At 38.4% G+C, this 20386-nt stretch overlaps 3 protein-coding genes across 3 annotated transcripts in view; all 3 read left to right on the plus strand.

Moving 5' to 3' along the window:
- Positions 1-340: 340 nt before the first annotated feature.
- spryd7b (SPRY domain containing 7b) lies at positions 341-7224 on the plus strand. Its single transcript, XM_034885123.1, has 5 exons — positions 341-585; positions 1867-1983; positions 2368-2534; positions 4958-5060; positions 6449-7224. Exons 1-5 carry the CDS (start codon positions 480-482, stop codon positions 6544-6546), a joined length of 591 nt encoding a protein of 196 aa, XP_034741014.1. The 5' UTR covers positions 341-479; the 3' UTR covers positions 6547-7224.
- Positions 7225-11118: 3894 nt separating this feature from the next.
- kpna3 (karyopherin alpha 3 (importin alpha 4)) overlaps positions 11119-20386 on the plus strand; it is a 20534-nt gene continuing 11266 nt past the window's right edge. The window contains exons 1-5 of the mRNA XM_034884724.1: positions 11119-11379; positions 14138-14182; positions 18119-18208; positions 19752-19781; positions 19909-19961. Of these exons, the coding sequence (XP_034740615.1) occupies positions 11311-11379; positions 14138-14182; positions 18119-18208; positions 19752-19781; positions 19909-19961 (287 nt within the window). The 5' untranslated portion in view covers positions 11119-11310. The remainder of the gene's footprint in view (positions 11380-14137; positions 14183-18118; positions 18209-19751; positions 19782-19908; positions 19962-20386) is intronic.
- The window catches only part of LOC117952431 (RCC1 and BTB domain-containing protein 1-like), a 27764-nt gene continuing 23750 nt past the window's right edge, over positions 16373-20386 (plus strand). The window contains exon 1 of the mRNA XM_034884722.1: positions 16373-16377. The gene's annotated coding sequence lies outside the window, so the exon portion shown is untranslated. The remainder of the gene's footprint in view (positions 16378-20386) is intronic.

A 20386-nucleotide genomic window follows, 5' to 3' on the forward strand; every position in this document is an offset into this window, starting at 1 on the left:
AAGTGGCACATTAACTTGGCATCGACAAGAGACTGATCGACCACTGTCATACATCAGCTACATTATATCAGGATGTTTCAGCCTCTGAGGATGCTCAATTATTATCACAAATTCAGCAGTGGCCCAACAAACTTGACATTTTCTCACTTTCTTCTCACTTGTGGTTATGTAACATCGATACCCAATAGTTACGTAGTCACGTGGAGAAATGTTGACCTTGATTTTCTTCCCTTGTTTCCATGCCATCAGTAGCAACTGCCTATCTTAGCCACTGTGATTGGATACACTTTGGTAGCAGGGGCTTATGCAGCTCCACACTCCGCCGCCATGCGTCGCTGTTGTGTAAGTGGAGTCTGACGTTTTAACGCCAAGCGCTCGTTGGTGTGATGCAGAGCGATGTCTTTCTCTAGCACACTGGTTGGATGATGGCATGAGTGTGTTTCCGGATGTTGTTTAGCTAGCTAGTATCGGGAGCAAGAATGGCTGCGATGTTTACGTGTTGTCTAGGCTGCTGCGGAGATGGCGGATCGGGGCATATTCCCCTTAAAGAAATGCCTACTGTTCAGTTAGATACTCACCACATGGGTAAGTAAGGTCACAGCTGTTGTACAGACATGTTGAAGTCTACAAATGAGCAACTTCCGCTTTTAGCATTATAGCTAACAGTTAGCCAACCGATAGCTGCTTGCAGTGTTTCAACCTCTGAAGTTGAATGTTTTTTAGTCGCATTTACTGGATGCAGCTGTGTTTTACAACATAATCATCCTTAACACACGTTCTTCAGGGTTATTATTTTTTTGTCAATACAGGGTGACTCGTGAAATTTGAACGCTTAGCTAGCTCATGTAAGGTTAAACTCTACACGGGCGACAGCTAACGTTATCTCATTTATTTCTCTTCAATTAAAAGTATCGTTATTCTGTTTTGAATAATTTTTTCGTGTATGTTTTTGTTCAATTATTAATAAAAATCTTAGACAGAGCTATAATATAAAGAATGGACCAATTGGTTCATTTTATTCTTTTAATTTGTACTTTTATTTTATTCAGTATTATTCTTAACCTTTTTATTATTATTTTTCCTCTGGTAAGACAATACACTCAAATGTGTTCTATTTTTGATACTTTGTTTGACCTATCTGGTTCATCTACACTTTCTCCCTTATTTAAAAATCCAGAAAGTAGGTAGAATTCACATTTTGAACAGTATATATCTTACTTCACTGAAAAGCATATTCTTAGTAAATGTGCTTTTGGATATTTTCATACAGGACTGTAACGTATGATTGACCACAGTTTAATTTGATTCATCTTACATTTTGAAGACATTTCACGAGGATAATGCAAATTGAAGAATTATTCAAATTCAACAACTGGTTTCTTGGTTATTGACCATACGCTTATAATAGCAAATTCTTTTACTCTGATTAACCTAAATAAAACAACAGCAATTGGCTTTGTGCTAAAATAATTAGTTGAATAATCCATCCACAGAAAAATGAACCAGCAACAATTTTGATTATCTATGTAATCCTTAGTCATTTATCAAGCACAAATCTCCAACATTCTGTTTCCAGCTTCTCAAATGTGAAGATTTGCTGTTTTTACCTGACTTTTTGATTGAAAAATGGTTATCTTTGGGTTGTTGGCTAGAAAAAACAAGCCCTTTTGAAGTTGTCATCTTGTGACAAATGACAAAGGAATAGTGATGCTCATTTTCTGACATGAAATACACTCAAAAAGGGTATTAATTAACAGCTGATTAATTGGCAGATTTATCAACATGGAAATTGTTGCTTAATTGATTTGAAAATATTTTCAAAGATGTGTTTTAACAGCAAGATGTACTATTGCCTTTCTTTTGTAGGCACAGATGTTGTCATTGTTAAGAGCGGCCGAAGGATATGTGGCACTGGAGGCTGTCTGGCCAACGCTCCCCTGCACCAGAACAAAAGTTATTTTGAGTTTAAGATCCAGTCCACTGGTAAGAGCTTGGCTTTCTGCTGCCTTTTTTCTTCTTTCCAGATAGATTAAGATTTTCTGTTGCATTCCTCTTGGACTTATTGATACTGACACGCTGCGTCCAGAGCATCTGTTTTTTGTAGCTAGCTACACCGTCTTGTGACTTCATGCTCACTAGTGGAATTATGTACACTTACAAAGACAGTATTTGAAGCACAAGAAATTAGCTTTCTTCCATATATGACAAAGTCACACTAGCTTTATACTGGCATTCAATTGCGAATTTGGTTTGCATACAAATCTTGTTTTATTATTTTTTCTCTTACTGCTGGCCTTTGTCATAAATATAAATACATTTTAATCTTTGTGGTTAAAAGTGTTTTAAAATTAAAAACCTTGTGTCCAGGTGTGTGGGGAATAGGTGTGGCTACGCAGAAAGTGAATCTTAATCAAGTGCCTATGGGCAGAGACACAAACAGCCTAGTCCTGAGGCATGATGGGTCTGTGTACCACAATAATGAAGAGAAGAATCGCCTACCAGCAAACAGCCTTCCCCAGGAGGGTGACATTGTGGTAAGTGCAAAATGTGTAACTTTATTTGATCCTGAATTTAGGTTTGATGGCCTAATCTTTGGACGGTTTAAGTGTTGCCAGTTGCTTGCAAAGCTTAACAGAATTAACTTATTTTTCTTAGAATCAACATCGTGAGAAGCGTAAGCTGACAGACACTAAAATTATTAATGCTCATATGAATCATATGAGCAAGTAAGTCTGTTTTCATTCCAAAGATAAAGATTTGTCTTGTCGGTGCGACCTCTGACTCGCCCGGTGTGGGCGTGCGCCCCATGTGGGCTGGGTTCCGGTCCGGCCTGCGGCCCTCTGCTGTGTGTCATCCCCAATCCCTCCCACCTTTCCTGTCTATCTAATAAAGGGGAAAAAAGCCCCAAAAAAATTCTTATAAAAATAAGATTTGTCTTGTCTGACATGGGTGCACAAAGGTAATTTCCTAAATCAGTTGAATCTTTACACAGATTTAGCCATCTTTTCCTAAGGCTGTAGATTTTGTGTTATAAAACTTAAAGCAGAATTTGGTGTTTTTTTCCAAAGCAGCTGGCTGACATCGTCATAGCCACATTGTAATACTTGGTCTAATATGGGCCATACTGTATATCCTTTTTCTATTTGGCATCAGTTTATAAATCATAACAGATTTTTCATTATAACAAGACAACATTTATTGTTTGCATTTTTTTCTTCTTTTTACAAACTATCATTCCTGTCATTAAGGACTAACAAATCATTTAGTAAAATATGAAGTAAATAAGCACAGACGTTGAGTCTGGAAAAACATGGATTGTGGAGCTGTTTTAAGACTCATGCTGAGTCTATTTATCACTGACAGCAAGCATGTCGTTATCTACACAAAGCAGTGGTTGACATTGCGCCCAACATAATAAGACAACCCTTGTTTTGTCCTTTTCCCAAACACAAAATATAAATACGTTAAAACCTGTTGTCTTGCTTTATTTCTAGTCGTGCATATTTTATAACACTATGTTCCTGCTAAAGAAGAGACCAAAACAGCTAAAGCTATCACTACCTGCACTTTGTGACTTTGGCAACCGCCTAAGTCCTTCACTGGCAATACTGGAGACTTATTATATTATATTATATTATATTATATTATATTATATTATATTATATATTTAAGACATTTTCACCTTGAGTTAAATTCAGGTCAGCCAATCTGTCAGTCAGTAAACTTAATTAACTTAGTGTTATCATCACAGCCTAAATTAAGTGATTCTTGCTCATTTAGTACAGGCTCAGAAATGGAGGCCCTGTACTGTAATAACACAGCTGATCTGCATCTAAATGTTTTCTGGCAGGGCCTGCAGGCTCATGGAGCATTGTGTTAAAACCACATTTACTATCACTGACTCCTGGAACAATGATCACGAAATACAAACTGACTGTTCAGCAACTGACATCTTTTTTTTTTTTTTTTAGAACACAAGCATTTATTGATGTTTTTTGATTCAAGCTACCCACACACATTACAGTGCTATTTTAACTCTTTGGAAAAGAGTTTACCATGAAGGCCAGTCTTGCACTACTTTTCTGCTCAGTTAAGTGCATATTTATAACTTTAACTTGCGCTTTCAATCAGCAGGTCCTCTATGTGCAGATGACTCATATAATGTTTTTACAAAGTCTAAAAATAATAAGGTAGCAACATTTTTAATCCACCAGAAAATTGTTTTTGTAATGCCAAGTGTAACTGCAGGCTGTAGAGGACAGCAACTAAAAACATATGCATACCTTTTTTTTATTTAAATGCTATTTAGCTTTCCCGAAGGTTTTCCTGCTCCTCTTGACGTGTGCTAAAAAAGAGTTTAATTCAATTTTATTTAATTTAATCTGTTTATTGATCTCCTATGGGGAAATTACGAGTTACACTCTGTGTCCACACTTTGTTAGTGTACACATAGTCCTGAACTACAGACACACACATGCACTAATGTAGCAATGTCAGAGTGAGTGGGCTGCCAGCCGAATCAGCGCCCTGAGCGGCTGGGGGGGTACGGTGCCTTGGTCAACTGCACCTAGCAGTGCCCGGAGGTGAAGTGGCTACTTTTTGGTCCTTACGGGGACTTGAACCAGTGACCCTGCAGTTCCCAACCAAACTCCCTATGGACTGAGCTACTGCCACATCAATTCATAACAAAGGTTCTCTCAAGACACTTGACAGATGGAGTAGGTCTAGACCACAATATAATTTACAAGGATCCAACAATTCTAGTAATTCCCCCCAAGAGCAAGCATTCAGTGCGACAGTGTCGCCTATATTTTAAATAGATTGCAGACACAAACTTGGAATAGCCAAGTTACACATAGGAAGGTTGCTTATTGATAATTAAAACCTGTGCAAATGTGCAATCATGTTTACATGCAGACAATCTAAGATTAATTTCAGTTTTGTTTGTGTTCCTCAGGGCATCACATATGACCACGTGGAGCTGAATTTATATCTGAATGGAAAGAACATGCATTGTCCTGCCTCAGGGATCCGAGGCACTGTATACCCTGTTGTTTATGGTAAGTTTATGTGTTGGCTTGATAGGCTGACTTGTTACCAAGGATTGTTAATCTCAGGATCATTTTATGTTAACAACTGTTCCAATTGTAGCAATTTATGTAAACATTTATTGTCAAAGTGTTTCCTTAGAAATACCAAAATGGCACTTACAATTCTATTCCACTAGAGGGCTGTATTTGTGATTTTTTTTTTTTTTTTTTTTTTTTTTTTACACTACTCTGCTCATTTTGGGCTCTTGTACTTAAATGTGATTTTTTTTTTTTTGTTGTTGCATATAAACCGATTCTACACATCCAAGTGTGAGTAATAAGGTCTAATCAAAACAAAGTCTTTAGCAGTAAGGGACAGCCTTGTCACAGAGATTTAGGACATGCTGGTTTTATTCTGGTCAAAGGGTGATTTCATTGACTAGCTTTTCCTGTCAGGTTGGTGTTAAGCTAATCAGCTAAATTAACTGACTACTTTTGGAAAGAAAACATTTAAGCTTTTTTTTTTTTTTGAGAGAGTTTTCACCAAATTAGTTCCAGGAGCTGCAGTGGCACAGTAGCATAGTTCTTAGTTTTGTCATTGCTCTTTTGGAACGATTGATTCCATTCATTTATTGTATTTTCCAACAATATCCAATTGGTTTTAGCTCATTTTACAGTGGATGTTTCAGAGTTTACATTTGGGGGGAAAAACTTTCTTTCAGTTCCTTAGAAAGTTGTGACATGCACAGGAAATTACTTGATTTGAGATGAGTGGTTAGGGAAGAGATCTAATGTACAAACATAACCTCTGTTTTAACCACACCTAAGATGGACAACTGGTAAACCAAACAGGGTCACAGTAGGATGCTGTGTGATGGCTTTGGAAAGTGTTTGCTCTGGAGAACATGCTACTTCTCTACCTAAGGACCGATATCATTTGCATTTGAATGCATTTGACCTAATTTATGCAGAGCAAATACCTTTTGCAGAATAAATAAGACAAAGTGCTGGAATGATTGCTTGTTCATCATATGATTGACCCAGAGTAAGATATGACATCAATTCAATTGCATTTTACTTTACCAATAACACAAGGGCTTCCCAGGGAGTCCTGGGTACATTACATTTAACTGAGAAATATAATAAACTAAATTGAGTTATGTAATTATTTACAATGTGGCTAAGCATCATACATTTGATGTATTATTGTAACCAACATAACATCCATCTTGGATTTGAATGTCTGACGTAATGTACATGCATTAACTTTAAAAGAAATACTGAAACAGGGATATAAACAATACATGAGATGTCAAAAATTGTGAAAACATTTTTCTTTTACCTTACTGTATTTTTTACCTTATCTTCTTATTGTATAGTGCTAATGTATACAATCCCTATCCCTTCTTTTGTTCCAGTGGATGACAGCGCCATCTTAGACTGCCAGTTTAGTGACTTCTATCACACAGCTCCACAAGGATTTGAGAAGATCCTCTTTGAGCAACAAATCTTCTAAAGGAGCACTTTTGCCTCTGCCCTTCTTTACTTTGTCAACCTCCTCTATATCTCATAGCAGCCTTTGTGACACTACAGTTTAACCTTGATTGGGTAATATTATGTGTGGCTTGAATGCCTCTTGTTTTGCTATTACTCTGTCTCTCGACTGATGCTCTGGATTGATGTCTGACTATCCTTAAAGGAGTGGGGATCCCTGATCATTGGTCGGCTATGAATATGCTGATGTTTAACTATCAAATCATTACCTTGTGTTAGTGGTAATCACCCTGTGTTGATTGAAACACTTTCAATTGCTGCTTACGTTGTCAATCTTTTTGTAGAGGCCGGACAGTGGATGTAATGTTAAAATGTTCCCATTATTCAGGATCAGAAGCCATGTTTGATTGACATTGCTATAGACTTACGTTTTTGGTTACGTAATCTCCAGTCGTGTAGTCCATGTATACGCAGTATACCCACAAAGAAAGTTCCAGGATTTCCTTATACCCACTTAAAAATGCGCAATGACACACAACAACATACTTTCTGTTATATTTTTGATATGTTTAATTATGACCTCTGTTTTTCTTCTGCACGTATGCTATATAAAGGTATTTCCACTGTAAATTGGTGCATAAAAGTGTATCAGAATATAGGAAATTAAGTCGTTAATGCTCAAAACTTCCCAGGGGGAGGACACCCAGACCCCCCGCTATTACACCCCCCTCCCAAAGGCAGATTCTAGCCTTAATACAGTACAGTATTCCCACTACGATATATTAGACTACACCACTGGTAATCTCCTAAATGCCAGCATACTGACATCTCCGCATACACCCTATATTTATTCGTATTTATTTAAAATGAAGTAATGTGTCTTTGGTATGACAATGTTGTTTGGCCAGCAAGAGTTTGTGAATGAAAGGATGAGCTACCAATACTTAAACATCATTCAACATTATATCATTCACTTTAATGTTGCCTTCTTTTAAAATACAGTTGAAAGCTGGAATATTGCAACAGTTTATTATTCATGTCACTGCTTCAATTTGAGTTGACACAGAGATGTTTTAGAATAAACGTGTGCACGTTCCAGGGGACAGCCAGGTTGACTTTGTAACGAGGTGAAGGTTCTGGAAATTGTTTCTTAAATGGCTGATACTAACGTATTTTCTAAATCTCATTAACGAAATGCCCTTTAGCTTCCCAATACTTTTCTCTCCTGGTGTATTTATTCTTAATATCCAAATATTACCAGAGCTGGTGCTGGCTGTCTCTGATTAGAGATGTATGGTTAAAAATGTCAATCTGTTGTGTTGCATTGCATATCTGCTGCTGAAGTGTGACCTAAATATTTCAAACTCTTGTCTTGATGATTGTTTGCACTGATGTTATTGTACAAGCAAATCCAAATATTGTTGATTCATTAAATATTTGTGTCTGAAAGCAGACTTTTGTCAGAGAATCATCTTTACTGTTATATGCGTAAAAATAGCAATTGAGCTGCTCAACTTTGATCGATCCAGTCTGTTGTGGCCAATTAGTCAAAGGTGATTTTATTATTACTGCGTTGATGAAGCCGGGTAGCCCATGCAGTAATTATGCTGCAATCTGCCGTCCCTTCAAGGAGTTGTAGGTCTGGAACCCACTCAGCTATTAGGCAAGACCCTTCCTTTAATAGCATTCACACGCCAGGCGTCCATGCTTACGCTAATCCTATCCCCTGACCAGTCGGTTATCCTAACCTTAAAGGTCCCATGACATGGTGCTTTTTGGATGCTTTTATATAGGCCTTAGTGGTCCCTTAATACTGTATCTGAAGTCTCTTTCCCAAAATTCAGCCTTAGTTCAGAATTACAGCTACTAGAGCCAATCCCACAATGAGCTTTCCTTAGTGCCATTTCTGTTTCTGTAGCTATTGAGGAGGGGGGGGCTTGTCCAACTGCCACTTTGCTGTACCACAGCCAATTAAAGTAGCTGTGATAAACCTCTTCTGAAAAAAAAACCACCCTCGATCCTTAGGTCTTAGCCAAATACACCTATATCTTCCCTTTCTCTCCAAGATCATTTAGTCACAGTTATGACTTACGACATAGCAATAGAATATTTGAGGACTTTCAGAGATGTCACTTGCAAAAATTACTGATGATCTTCTAACTGGTTCAGACAAAGGACTTGTCTTACTAGATCTTAGTGCTGCATTCAACACTATTGACCATAGCATCCTGTTACAGAAAGTGGAACAGTTAGTTGTCATTAAAGAAATTAAGCTGGTTTCTCTGATAAATTTCCATTTGTTAATGTTAACGAGGAATCCTCCAGGAACGCTTACATTAGCCATGGCGCTCCACAAGGCCCAGTGCTTGGACCAATTATATTCACCTTATATATGCTTCATCTAGGCAATATTATTAGGAAACACTAACTTAACTTCCACTGTATGACATTGTGACACTATGATCACTGTGTATGACACCCAATTATCAATTATCAACCAAGTCATAAAAAACAGTCAGTTAGCTAAACTTTAAGCATGCATTAAAGATGTAACATCCTGGATGACCTACAATTTTCTGATGTTAAACTCAGACAAAACCAAGGTTATTGTACTGGGCCCTAAACATCTCCCAACCTCATTATCTAAAGAGATAGCTACTCTGGATGACATTGTCCTGGTCTCCAGCACCACTGTCAGAAATCTAGGAGTTATTTTTGATTAGGATATATCCTTTAACACCCACCTAAAACAAACCTTAAAGAACAGCCTTTTTTACCTTTGTAACATTGCCAAATTAGACACATCCTGTCTCAAAACAATGCTGAAAAACTAGTCCATTTATTTATTACTTTCAGGCTGGACTATTCCTTACTATCAGGTTGCTCAAATAAGTCCCTTCTGACTTTGATGAGTTGAGTTGATAAAGAATGCTGCAGCAGTTGCTCTGACAAGAACTAAGAAAATAGATCATAATTCTACTGTGTCAGCTTCTCTGCATTGGTATCCTGTAAAATCTAGGATGGAATTTAAAATGCTTCTCCTGACCCACCAAGCTCTGAATGGTCAAACACCATCATATCTTATAAAGCTCATATGTCCCTCTAGAGCACTGCACTCCCAGAATGCAGAGTTACTTGTGATTCCTAGGGTCTATAAAAGTAGAATGGACGCAAGAGCCTTTTCAAGCTCCTCTACTGTGGAACCAGCTCCCAGTCTGGGTTCGGGGGACAAACACCATCACCACATTTAAGAGTAAACTTTAAACTTTCCTCTTTGATAAAGCTTAATGACGAGTGAGGAGTTACAACCGTTTGCCTAGACCGGTGGGGGAGGGTGGGTAGCCACAGTCATGGCGTGCCCCCTTCCAATCTCTACTTCTCTGCAGCTCTTAGCTATGCTATTATAGTTTTAGACTGCCGGGGGACTTCCTTTGACACACTGAGCTCCTCTCTCTTCTTTTATTTCATCGCTGGGCAAACGGTTGTAACAAACCTAGCTCTGGGGAGCTTGTTCCCTGGAGCCCTTATGTTTTCTTGCCCCGCAGTTTTCTCTGGATTTGATTGACACCTAAAAGGTTGCAGCAGTTGCCGTGGTCCTGCTAGGCGCCCTGCTACAAGCTTTTATGCCCTGCCGTGCCCTTAAATGCCCTGCTGCGCCGCACAGTGCCCTACATTGTCCAGCTACACCCTGCTACGTCATTCTATGTCCTGCTACACCCTGCATATTTATTGTGACTATTATTGCCATAGTTGCCACCAAGAGCATGGGTCTGGTCGAGGTTTCTCCCTAAAAGGAAGTTTTACTCACCACTCAAGGTTTCTGCCTAAAAGGAAGTTTTTCCTTGCCACTGCTTGCTCTTATAGGACTTACTGGAATATTTGGATCTTTGTAAATTATAGAGGTTGGACTAAACCTACTTTATCTGTTAAGTGTCTCTAGAAAACCCTTGTTATGATTCGATACTACGATTAAAATTGAATTGAATTGATTACCCTCCCCCCACACCTAGTCACTACATTAACTAACATCCTGGACTACTGTATATACCTTACCATTGCACATATTCTAGATCCTGAACTTTAGCACATTCCTTAACTATTTTTGCACATTATTCACTAAACCAACACAGCCTATTTCTAACAGTTAACTGTTTTTATTTGTATAGCATCTTAAAAAACTACAGCTTACAAAGTGTTTTAACAGAAGAAACAAAAGCATTTACAAAACATAAATGTAGCCTACAGCACAAACACATAACTAGGCCTACAACAAAAGATGGAACAGCTCTAAAGGACAAAAAAAGAAGAAGAAGAAAAAAGAGCGATGAACAGACAAAAAGTAAAAGGATACAAAAACAATAAAAATATAACATCACATGAAAGCTAGTAATAATGTGTTTTAATTAGTGATATAAAAGAAGTCAGTGATTCAGCAAGCCTTATCTCCTCGGGCAGTTACATATCGATTATTTGTTGTAATCATAGCTATTCTATATGTTCTTGTCAGTTGCATTACTTTGCTTTATTGTTTACTGTTCATTTTGTTCTTTTGATACAGTATGCACCAGCCACCAGGGCTAATTCCCTGTGTTTGTTACTACGCAATTAACAAATAAATACATTCTAATTCGGATTTACTCCTCCCCTCACTCTGCTATCTGTTACGTACGTACGTCGTCCTCCTCCCCTTCTCCGGTTCCAGCAGCAACGGCGCAGGAGCTGCCGTGCCTCGTCTTTCACGGAGGATATCCCGAAAGCCGGAGTTATAGCAAAACCCCATACAGCCATGGCAGAAAACGCCGGCTTGGAAAACCACCGCATCAAGAGCTTTAAAAATAAAGGACGTGATGTCGAGGTGAGCTGACATATACATGCAAGTGTAAACAACATGTATCGAGTATGTTTTGCGTAGAAAACGATAGTCTTTGGGCCTCGTTAGGGAGCCTGGCCCGACTGCAGCTGCCAGCTAACGTAAGCTAACGTGAAGAGTTCGCCATCAAAAGTGCTTATTGGCCTATCTTGTTAACGGTTAATTCCCAGCCGATATTAAGCTGTTAGGATCATTGTTAGGCAGCTAACACAAGTGGCCTACCAATATTCGGAATATGTTTTGTAAAGAGTAAGCAACATGACAGTCGGACCTTTGGAATTGGAAGAATTAAGAGCAGGAGAGGATGTAGCTGTCACTGTCAGCTAACGTTAACTAGCCAGCTAGCTAGTTGGATGGACGCCGGTCGCTAGAAATACTGGGCCAGGCCTGCACCATAATCTTGACATTTGCTAGGTTTTCAAGGCAGATGGACTTGAGTAACACGTACGTTAAGTTGTGAACGTTACATACGTTTGTCATTATTATTAAAACATCGGTTTAGGCTGAATCACATGGTTGGTCCACATCCACCCTAACCAAACATTGCCCCTCCTTGTTAGCTTGCTAACGTTGTCAAGCAAATAGAGCATGTAAAGCCAGGTGAGCCACTAAACAGTCAGCTGGATTGTAATGATGCGAGGATTTTAGTTTTATGGTTCTTTGATGTGAAACACTGTACATGTTGTATAATATTAACTGTGTGTATATAAAGACAGTTGTCTTTGACAGAAAAAACAAGCCAAAAGCAGGATATCCAGAGGTCAACATAACAAGTATGAGGCAATAAAATCAAATAACAACATAAATAAATTAAAATAAAGAGCAAATACAAAAGACAAAAAGAAAACATCACGTGAACTAACTATAAATGTCTAACTTAAACATTTTAAGTTACTGAATTGGAATTTTAAACATTGAGCCAGCAGGACTACTATGACTTGGTCTAACGTTATGTTATCGCACACATTTCTCAGTGGTTAGTGTTTTAAGTTGACATTGCTATATTAAACAAGGACATTAGGTTTCTTCACTGCTCCTAATACTTCGAATGGGTTACATGCAGTAAAAAAAATTCACAACATTGAGGTGTGTGCATGTGACGATTAGGAATAAAGTTTGATCCTTTTTTTTTTTTTTTTTTTTTTTTTTGTGGTCAAGTCACATAACCACCACCACCACCACCAATAGTAACGTTATACCATCTGGTCTGCTACCAAACTCACAGTCCAAAACACTTTGGTATTGCAGCATCATTCAACTAACAAGTCTAATTATAAATCTCTTTGACAGCATTTGTCTGTAATGCCCAGTGACATGGTGACCAAACAATTTGGCAAAGATTGTGTTCAGACAGGATAAAGGAAGCTAACAGTGTTGGACCAAGGGAAGATGTCACACTAACAAATAGTATCTTGACGTGTTAAGGTCGTATTTTACATATATTTTATATCAAAATGCAACTCTCTCAGCCTTATTGGTTTACCACCAAAGAGCCAAACCAAGGTATTTCTGAAAATGGCTCTGCAAAATCTGTCAGGGTACTGTTTTGACCCTCAAATGCCTAAAAGGTGGTTGTTTTGAAACTCAGAGTCAGTGTGAGTGTGACAAGCACGTGGCTACCATGACAGACATACTTTGTATCCCTGATGCTATTTCAGGAATCTTGGATGTCTGACCTGGGCCCCCTTAAGAGCCTATGCAGGAATTTGAGTTTTTCTAAATTGATGCCTCTGTCTACAGGATGGAAGAAAATGCCCGTTTGGGTTTTATTTATGTAGGTCAGGCATAACAGTTTGCCCTTTTTTTCATGACATAATTAGGAACAGCTTTGATTTGCAAAGCAGTAAAGTCTCACTTGGTTGGGATTTCATACAGCATGTGTTTATGGCTTAGATTGCTCAAGCATTTCTTAATACCATATCTTTATTGCCTTGCAGAACTACTGATGTCATTTTTGGGGTAATTATTGTGGTGCCTACATGTACTCCAGCAATTTAGGCATATATACTTAAATTTTTAGGAAATGTTCATATTTTGGGTACACAGCCAACCACCAATAGAATTAGGCAAATAAAGCCAATTAAAGTCTACCACATTCACTTCTGTAGACATACAGGCTGGACCTTGTATGCTGTATTTGATGTTCTGCTGTTTAAGGGACATTTTTGTTTGGTTTAGTGTGATGGCATTTATGTTGTTTATCAGTGTTTGGGAGACACCTCTCTGCTCCACAGCCTCCTGAGTTATGACTGTCCCAGATGACATAAGAGGCTATTTAGGAAAGCAACATGAACCTCTTTAAACAGTCACAAGATCTTAGACCATCTCAAACTTTTCGGGATGAACTGCAAACCCTCTGCAAAGACAGTCTCTCATTGCTTGTGCTGTATTTGTTTTAGTTGTTTTATAGATCTCTTAACTTCATGTGTGTTGGTTGTGGTTTCTGTTTTCAAGGTTCAGTCAAAGATTTATGCCTAAACTGAAAAAGTCATATGCTTGCCTCACATTTTTAAATGGTTATATGGTCACCAAATTACTTGTGTTATTAAGGCGTGCAATCTAATGGAAAAGACACAATTTGATATCTTTTGCCCATATTTTGTTAATTTATTAAGCAATTTTGTTAAACATGTAACCAGCAATTGTTTTTCCGCGCAATGCTTTTTTTTTTTTCATTTAAATTTCAGAAAAATTAAAAAAACTAAATGTTTTCTCATTTGCTGTCTTTCTTTTCTTGTTGCAGACTATGAGAAGACATCGAAATGAGGTGACGGTTGAGTTGAGAAAGGTAAAAAAAGATACATCATCTGTCTACACACAAATACACCACTAAGTCAAAGTATTATAAATCTGTCTCAGATCCTAGACCACTGAGAAAATAAACTAAAAAAAACTAAACCATTATTTGCTGAGAGCCATTAGAAAGCAACCCTCCATTCTATAGATAATAGTTTGAAAAAAGCAGAATTGTCCTTTTAAGTTTATTGCACCTGGCACCACTAGGCATTTAATTAAGGGTTTTGTTTTTATAATTAAAGTTGTTATTGTTTTTTCATGTGGAAAACATTTAACAAGATGTAACAGCACTAAACACACACTATACTGCAATCTGGGCCAGAAAGACAGAAAAAATAATTCTCAAATAAAACACATACACCTAAATAAGTAAAATTGGAAATAAATTAAAATTAAATTAAAAAAGAAAAAGAAAATCTAAGATGTGGGGGGGTGTTTGCTGGGATCAAATTAGGCTTGATAATAATCATTTAATTCATTGTTTATATCAACGATATTGCTTGCCCTTAAGTGAAGTGGCTCATATGTTAACAAATCATCATTCACCTGTGCATTTTTGGTTTTCTTTTGTCAGTTATGTTTGGAAGCACACCTTTTTTAACCCCCCCCCCCCCCTAGACAGTTAATAGGTAATAGTTAAATAGTTAGAGTTAATTAACAGTCATAGTGTGTTAATTACAAACCAAAAATACTTGTTTGGTCCATCCCCCAAGCTGCAAGGTATTATACTCGGCATGTATTCAATATGGCCAACACAGTATGTTGCCAAATGATGTTGGGCCAGGAGGAGTTTTTGTTACCAGGCTACCGTGTTTGTTGTTGATTTGCTGCACTCCCACTGTTCCAGCAAAATGATGGAATTGAAAGGAAAGAGTATGTAGTGCTATCATCTGTGTTGATTGTAGGAGCAAATTATGGACTTTTAGTGGGCATTGTGCAATGACCAGTTTTGTGCTTATGGCATAGTTTTGGGTTGTTTTGGTCCTTTATTCTACACCATGGGCTAAAAATGTATCTAGGATTAATAAGAGTAAAATGCCAACTTTCAGCTTAAATTTGAGGTTGTTACCATCTATAAATCAGATGAACGGTGTAGGAATTGTCACATAGATTTGAGTGCATATTCTTTGCAATCACTAATTGCTCAAGTCTGTGACCAATCACAAACATCACAAGCTGCAGGTGTCTTAACGTCTCGCTTGTTGCCGATAATCTTCACCTTCATTCTGTCCTTCAGTAAGTGAGACCCATGCTCAGTTGGATTGATGTTAGTTCAGGGGCTGAGTTTGGATATGCGCTTTGGATCATTGTACAGCTTCTGCTTTACGATGACATTGGCCCAATCCCAAAGTGAGCCCTGAGGACTAAGGACTAAAGACTCACAGACTTAATTGATCTCAGGTGCTAAGTGAGTGAGTGTCTGAGAAAGGTATAAATGGGATTGGGACAGCACTTCACACGATTACATATTACCTTGGTAACGTTTAATGACCAAGATGTTGCCAACAGTTGCCGGTTTGGAAATTTTCATTTTAAGTTTGTTGATTTCTACACGGCCAAGGTACAAGAGACGGCTGGCTGATTCCAAATCTTTTCAAATTCTTGTTTTACAAGCCGGACAACAGGTCCGTTCCGTGGTCATGGGTCGCGCTGTTGTTTACCTTTTTGTAATTTCTGGATTTCCCTATGGTCTCCGCGGTAAATGTCTTTGAACTGTGGGTAATTCCCTTTGGTGAAGTCTGCATTGATGCAGAGTCACAGAAAGGGCTCAGTAAGCGTGTACTCAAACCCTCAAGCCCTTTGAAATTTAACATTGGGACATCCCTATGCCCTTAGCCCCCGTATTTTGCAATAACGCGCACCAAAGTCCGTGTGTCTGTGAGTCCGGACTTTGGGATTGGGCCAGTGCCTAAAGAGATTTGAGGAATCAAAATTTAAGTAATCTTTTAAAGATACATTTCTGGGCATTTTTAGGCCTTTTATTTTGAAATGACAGCTGAAGACGTGAAAGGGGAGAGAGAGAGGGGATAATGACATGCAGCAAAGGGCCGCAGGTTGGAGTCAAACCAGGACCGACTGACCAAAGAGCAAACCGGTATATACAACTGAACCCCGGGTGCCCTTGATGCATCAATTTTGAACTGAACAAACGTGACATATGCATTCATTCTGCTGTAACCGTCAGCTGTGAGCTGGTTCCACTGGCAGCAACCCAAGCATAAGTACAATCAACACCAGGTTTCACAGATAACATGGTACAACTTGAATAACGTTTTCTCCACATACAGTGAGGAAAATAAGTATTTGAACACCCTGCTATTTTGTAATTTCTCCCACTTAGATATCATGGAGGGGTCTGAAATTGTCATCATATGTGCATGTCCACTGTGAGAGACATAATAAAAAAAAAACAAATCCAGAAATCACAATGTATGATTTTTTTTTTTTAAACTATTTGTATGATACAGCTGCAAATAAGTATTTGAACACCTGAGAAAATCAATGTTATTTGGTACAGTAGCCTTTGTTTGCAATTCCAGAAGTCAAACGTTTCCTGTAGTTTTCCTGTAGTGGCAAACTTAAGGCGGGCCTTGACATGTGCTGGTTTAAGCAGGGGAACCTTCCGTCCGATGCATGATTATAAACCATGACGTCTTAGTGTATTACCAACAGTAACCTTGGACACGGTTGTCCCAGCTCTTTTCAGGTCATTGACCAGCTCCTCCCATGTAGTTCTGTTCTGATTTCTCACCTTTCTTTGGATCCTTAAGACCCCACGAGGTGAGATCTTGCATGGAGCCCCAGTCCGAGGGAGATTGACAGTCATGTTTAGCTTCTTCCATTTTCTAATGATTGCTCCAACAGTGGACCTCTTTTCACCAAGCTGCTTGGACATCTCCCCCTAGCCCTTTCCAGCCTTGTGGAGGCTACTTATTTCAGATAATTTGCATGTGTTGCTACTATATGTACTGTACATGTACAACATACAACTTCAACATAAGAGGTGTGTAGCATGGATATGTAAAAGCGGTTATAAATAGTCTATGTGAGTATAAAATCAAGAAATAATTGTAATAATTGATCGTGATCTCAATATTGATCAAAATAATCGTGATCATCATTTTGGCCACAATCGTGCAGCCCTAAATTTTAATCAACCTTTTGCTCTGAAGAAATGTGTTTTTGACGGTCCAACGTGGCACAAAAGTGACACCGTTGAGATGGCATGTAAACCGCATATTAGACGGTGGACAGGTTCACTTGCAAATGCATGTCTTGGTATAGGGCCGTCTAAGGTAGTAATTCTAATCAACAGATCTTGATGGATACTGTAGCATTGTGCTTCAAGAGATTGTCTAAGAATAATGGCAAACAAGCACATGCTATGTTACACGTTATGTCAAAGCATATAATGTCATTGCTATAAAATACTGATGTGGTCTAGCAAATTCCATTAAGCTGGATCCGAGCAGCAAGAGGCACTGCACTAGCTGATTAGTCATCAGTGACGCACAACAGCATGATGCACAGAAATGTAGGGCAAGGGAATCTCCTCCTACCACTGGCTGAAATGCCCTGAAGATTGATGTGTGGGTCTTTCTTCCTGTCTGCATGTCCATGTCTTTGTGTTTCAGCGCTGAATGAATGTGGGGTTGCTGAGTATGTTTAGAGGGTTAAGGTGCAGTGTCCTTCATAGATGAGTGTGTTTTCTTTGTAGACTAGCCTGCTGGCAGATTTCTCTGACTTAGTCACTTAGGATGGGGATTTCTAACATGTAGGCTACACTCCAGAAAGTAAAAGTTTGGGAAAGAACAATTGTTTTTGAAGTAGGTCTATATTCACTGTCACTTTAATGAATCATGAATGCATTAATTAATGCTTTCATCTCCTCCCCTCCTTGCGTTTCTTTCTTTTTTCATCTTGTCAGAACAAACGGGATGAACATCTACTGAAGAAGAGAAATGTCCCGCAGGAGGAGAGTCTGGATGACTCTGATGTCGACTCAGACTTTAAAGGAGTAAGTTTGTGTGTGTGTGAGTGAAACTGCGTGTGATGCACACAAGTAGATACACACAAGTAGCAGTAGCTGAACAGCTTCAGTAAGAATACAATGTGTCTTTGGGGAACGGTCTGTTTTTACTGGGATTTCCTCCCAAATAAAAACATTTAGAGTGCAAATTAAATATCAAAGCGTTTACATGACCTATGTGTTGTCTGTCAGTAATGTTTATCATTTCAAACTTCAATGGACCAATTCACCCACATCACAAATATCATGTTCTCCTAAGGTGAGACTGAAATTTTATTCTGGATCTTGGGGAAATAAACAGCTGACAAAAAAATCCCACCACATGGTTTATTTACTGGCTGTTCTGGAGCTTTCAATTGTATCACACATTCTTCATAAAGATGGGGAGCTCCTAGTCAATTTCTGCCACCACCTCAGTACAATTAAGTTGAATGAAATTTTGTTTGTGCTCCTCACAGCAATGAAGAATTACTTTTGAAATTGTCTTTTCCAGAAATAATGTTCCACTTACTCAGGATAATCCACACAACCAAGAAACAAGTATAAAGTTTCTAGAAACACAATCTGCTGTTTTTTTTAAATGTTATTTTCTTTGTTTTGAGCACTAAAAATGAAATGCCATCAACCTTCATGGAATTGCTTTGGCATCAAAAAGTGCAGAGACAAATATCTTTAAACTAAAGCAGATAATTGCAGGTTGCAGTTCTTTCTCTTGCTGCTATAAATGTCATTTCAGGATACCTTCTAGTTTCTCCACCAAAGATAATAAGCTGTATGTGGGTAATGTGTAATGTACCTGGATGACTGTGTGTCACCACAGATCCAAGATGTTTCGCTTCATGTTAGTTCTATATGTTAGACACATACGCACTGTTATAGTTGGGTTAGAGCTGTGTTGAAAGCTAATGCTATTATTTTTAAACTGATGAGGTTTTAAACTTTAGCGCCCCTCCATTAGTAGAGAGACATATTTTAATCAAAAATATCACTTGGTTCTGAAGCAAGCTAGCCTGGAAGTGGGGTGGGACTTCCACAATATTCTTTCAGCCCTACAGTAGGGAAAAGAGAGGGTGTAGCTCATTGTAATGTCCTTCATCCAGCAAGAATTTTGCATATTCTACATTACTAATTTTCATGTCAGATACCAAGGTACAAGCTGCTAAAGTCTCAACATAGACTTGTAAACAAAAATCACATTTACATAAGTTGATCAAGGGTCAGTTAAATTTTTTAGGTCTGCTGCAAAAGTTTTTAAAATATTTGCTCATGTTTCTTGTTTTTCATAATTTGAATCCATATAGTGCCCTGCATATTACATAGTTAAAAGAGTTATCAGAGCAGCATGAGATCCAAAGAAACGTTTTGTATCACCACTGCATTCTAATGACAGGAGGGAAATGCACTGTTTTGGACTGTTTTGTGGTCGGGCGTCTGCAATTGACTGTTGGTGTGGTTCATATGACGATTTGAAGTATGCTTAGAAAAATCTGACTGTGCCTGCTAACATTCCTTTACATTTCTCTTTGTACAGCAAAATGTTACGCTTGATGCCATCTTACAGGTAACAGTTCAGTGAAGTCTTCTATTATAAATTTGCCTTTCCCAAAAGTACCACCAGCAATAGCTCCTAAACTGTTTAACTGTGCTGTGCTGACATATATCATGGCCTTCACTTCTTGTCACTACAGAATGCTACCAGTGATAATGCAGTTGTCCAGCTCAGTGCTGTACAGGCAGCCAGGTGAGTGACTGGTAGAACACATACAGTGGTGTGAAAAAGTGTTTGCCCCCTTCCTCATTTCCTGTTCCTTTGCATGTTTGTCACACTTAAGTGTTTCGGAACATCAAACCAATTTAAACAATAGTCGAGGACAACACAAGTAAACACAAAATGCAATTTGTAAATGAAGGTGTTTATTATTAAAGGTGAAAAAAATGCAAACCATCATGGCCCTGTGTGAAAAAGTGATTGCCCCCCCTTGTTAAAACATACTATAACTGTGGTTGTCCACACCTGAGTTCAATTTCTCTAGCCACACCCAGGCCTGATTAGTGCCACACCTGTTCACAATCAAGGCATCACTTAAAAGGAGCTGCTTGACACAGTAAGGTCCACCACAAGATCCTTAAAAGCTACACATCATGCCGAGACCCAAAGAAATTCAG

Source organism: Etheostoma cragini, chromosome 11 (assembly GCF_013103735.1).
Source record: "Etheostoma cragini isolate CJK2018 chromosome 11, CSU_Ecrag_1.0, whole genome shotgun sequence".
Lineage (NCBI taxonomy): Eukaryota > Metazoa > Chordata > Actinopteri > Perciformes > Percidae > Etheostoma > Etheostoma cragini.

Bases quoted from the DNA above. Each gene is read 5' to 3' on its own strand.
- spryd7b (XM_034885123.1), top strand. From the start codon at position 480: ATGGCTGCGATGTTTACGTGTTGTCTAGGCTGCTGCGGAGATGGCGGA. The intron at 586-1,866 runs GTAAGTAAGGTC...TTTCTTTTGTAG, and splicing joins GTTAGATACTCACCACATGG to GCACAGATGTTGTCATTGTT. The intron at 2,535-4,957 runs GTAAGTGCAAAA...TGTGTTCCTCAG, and splicing joins CCCAGGAGGGTGACATTGTG to GGCATCACATATGACCACGT.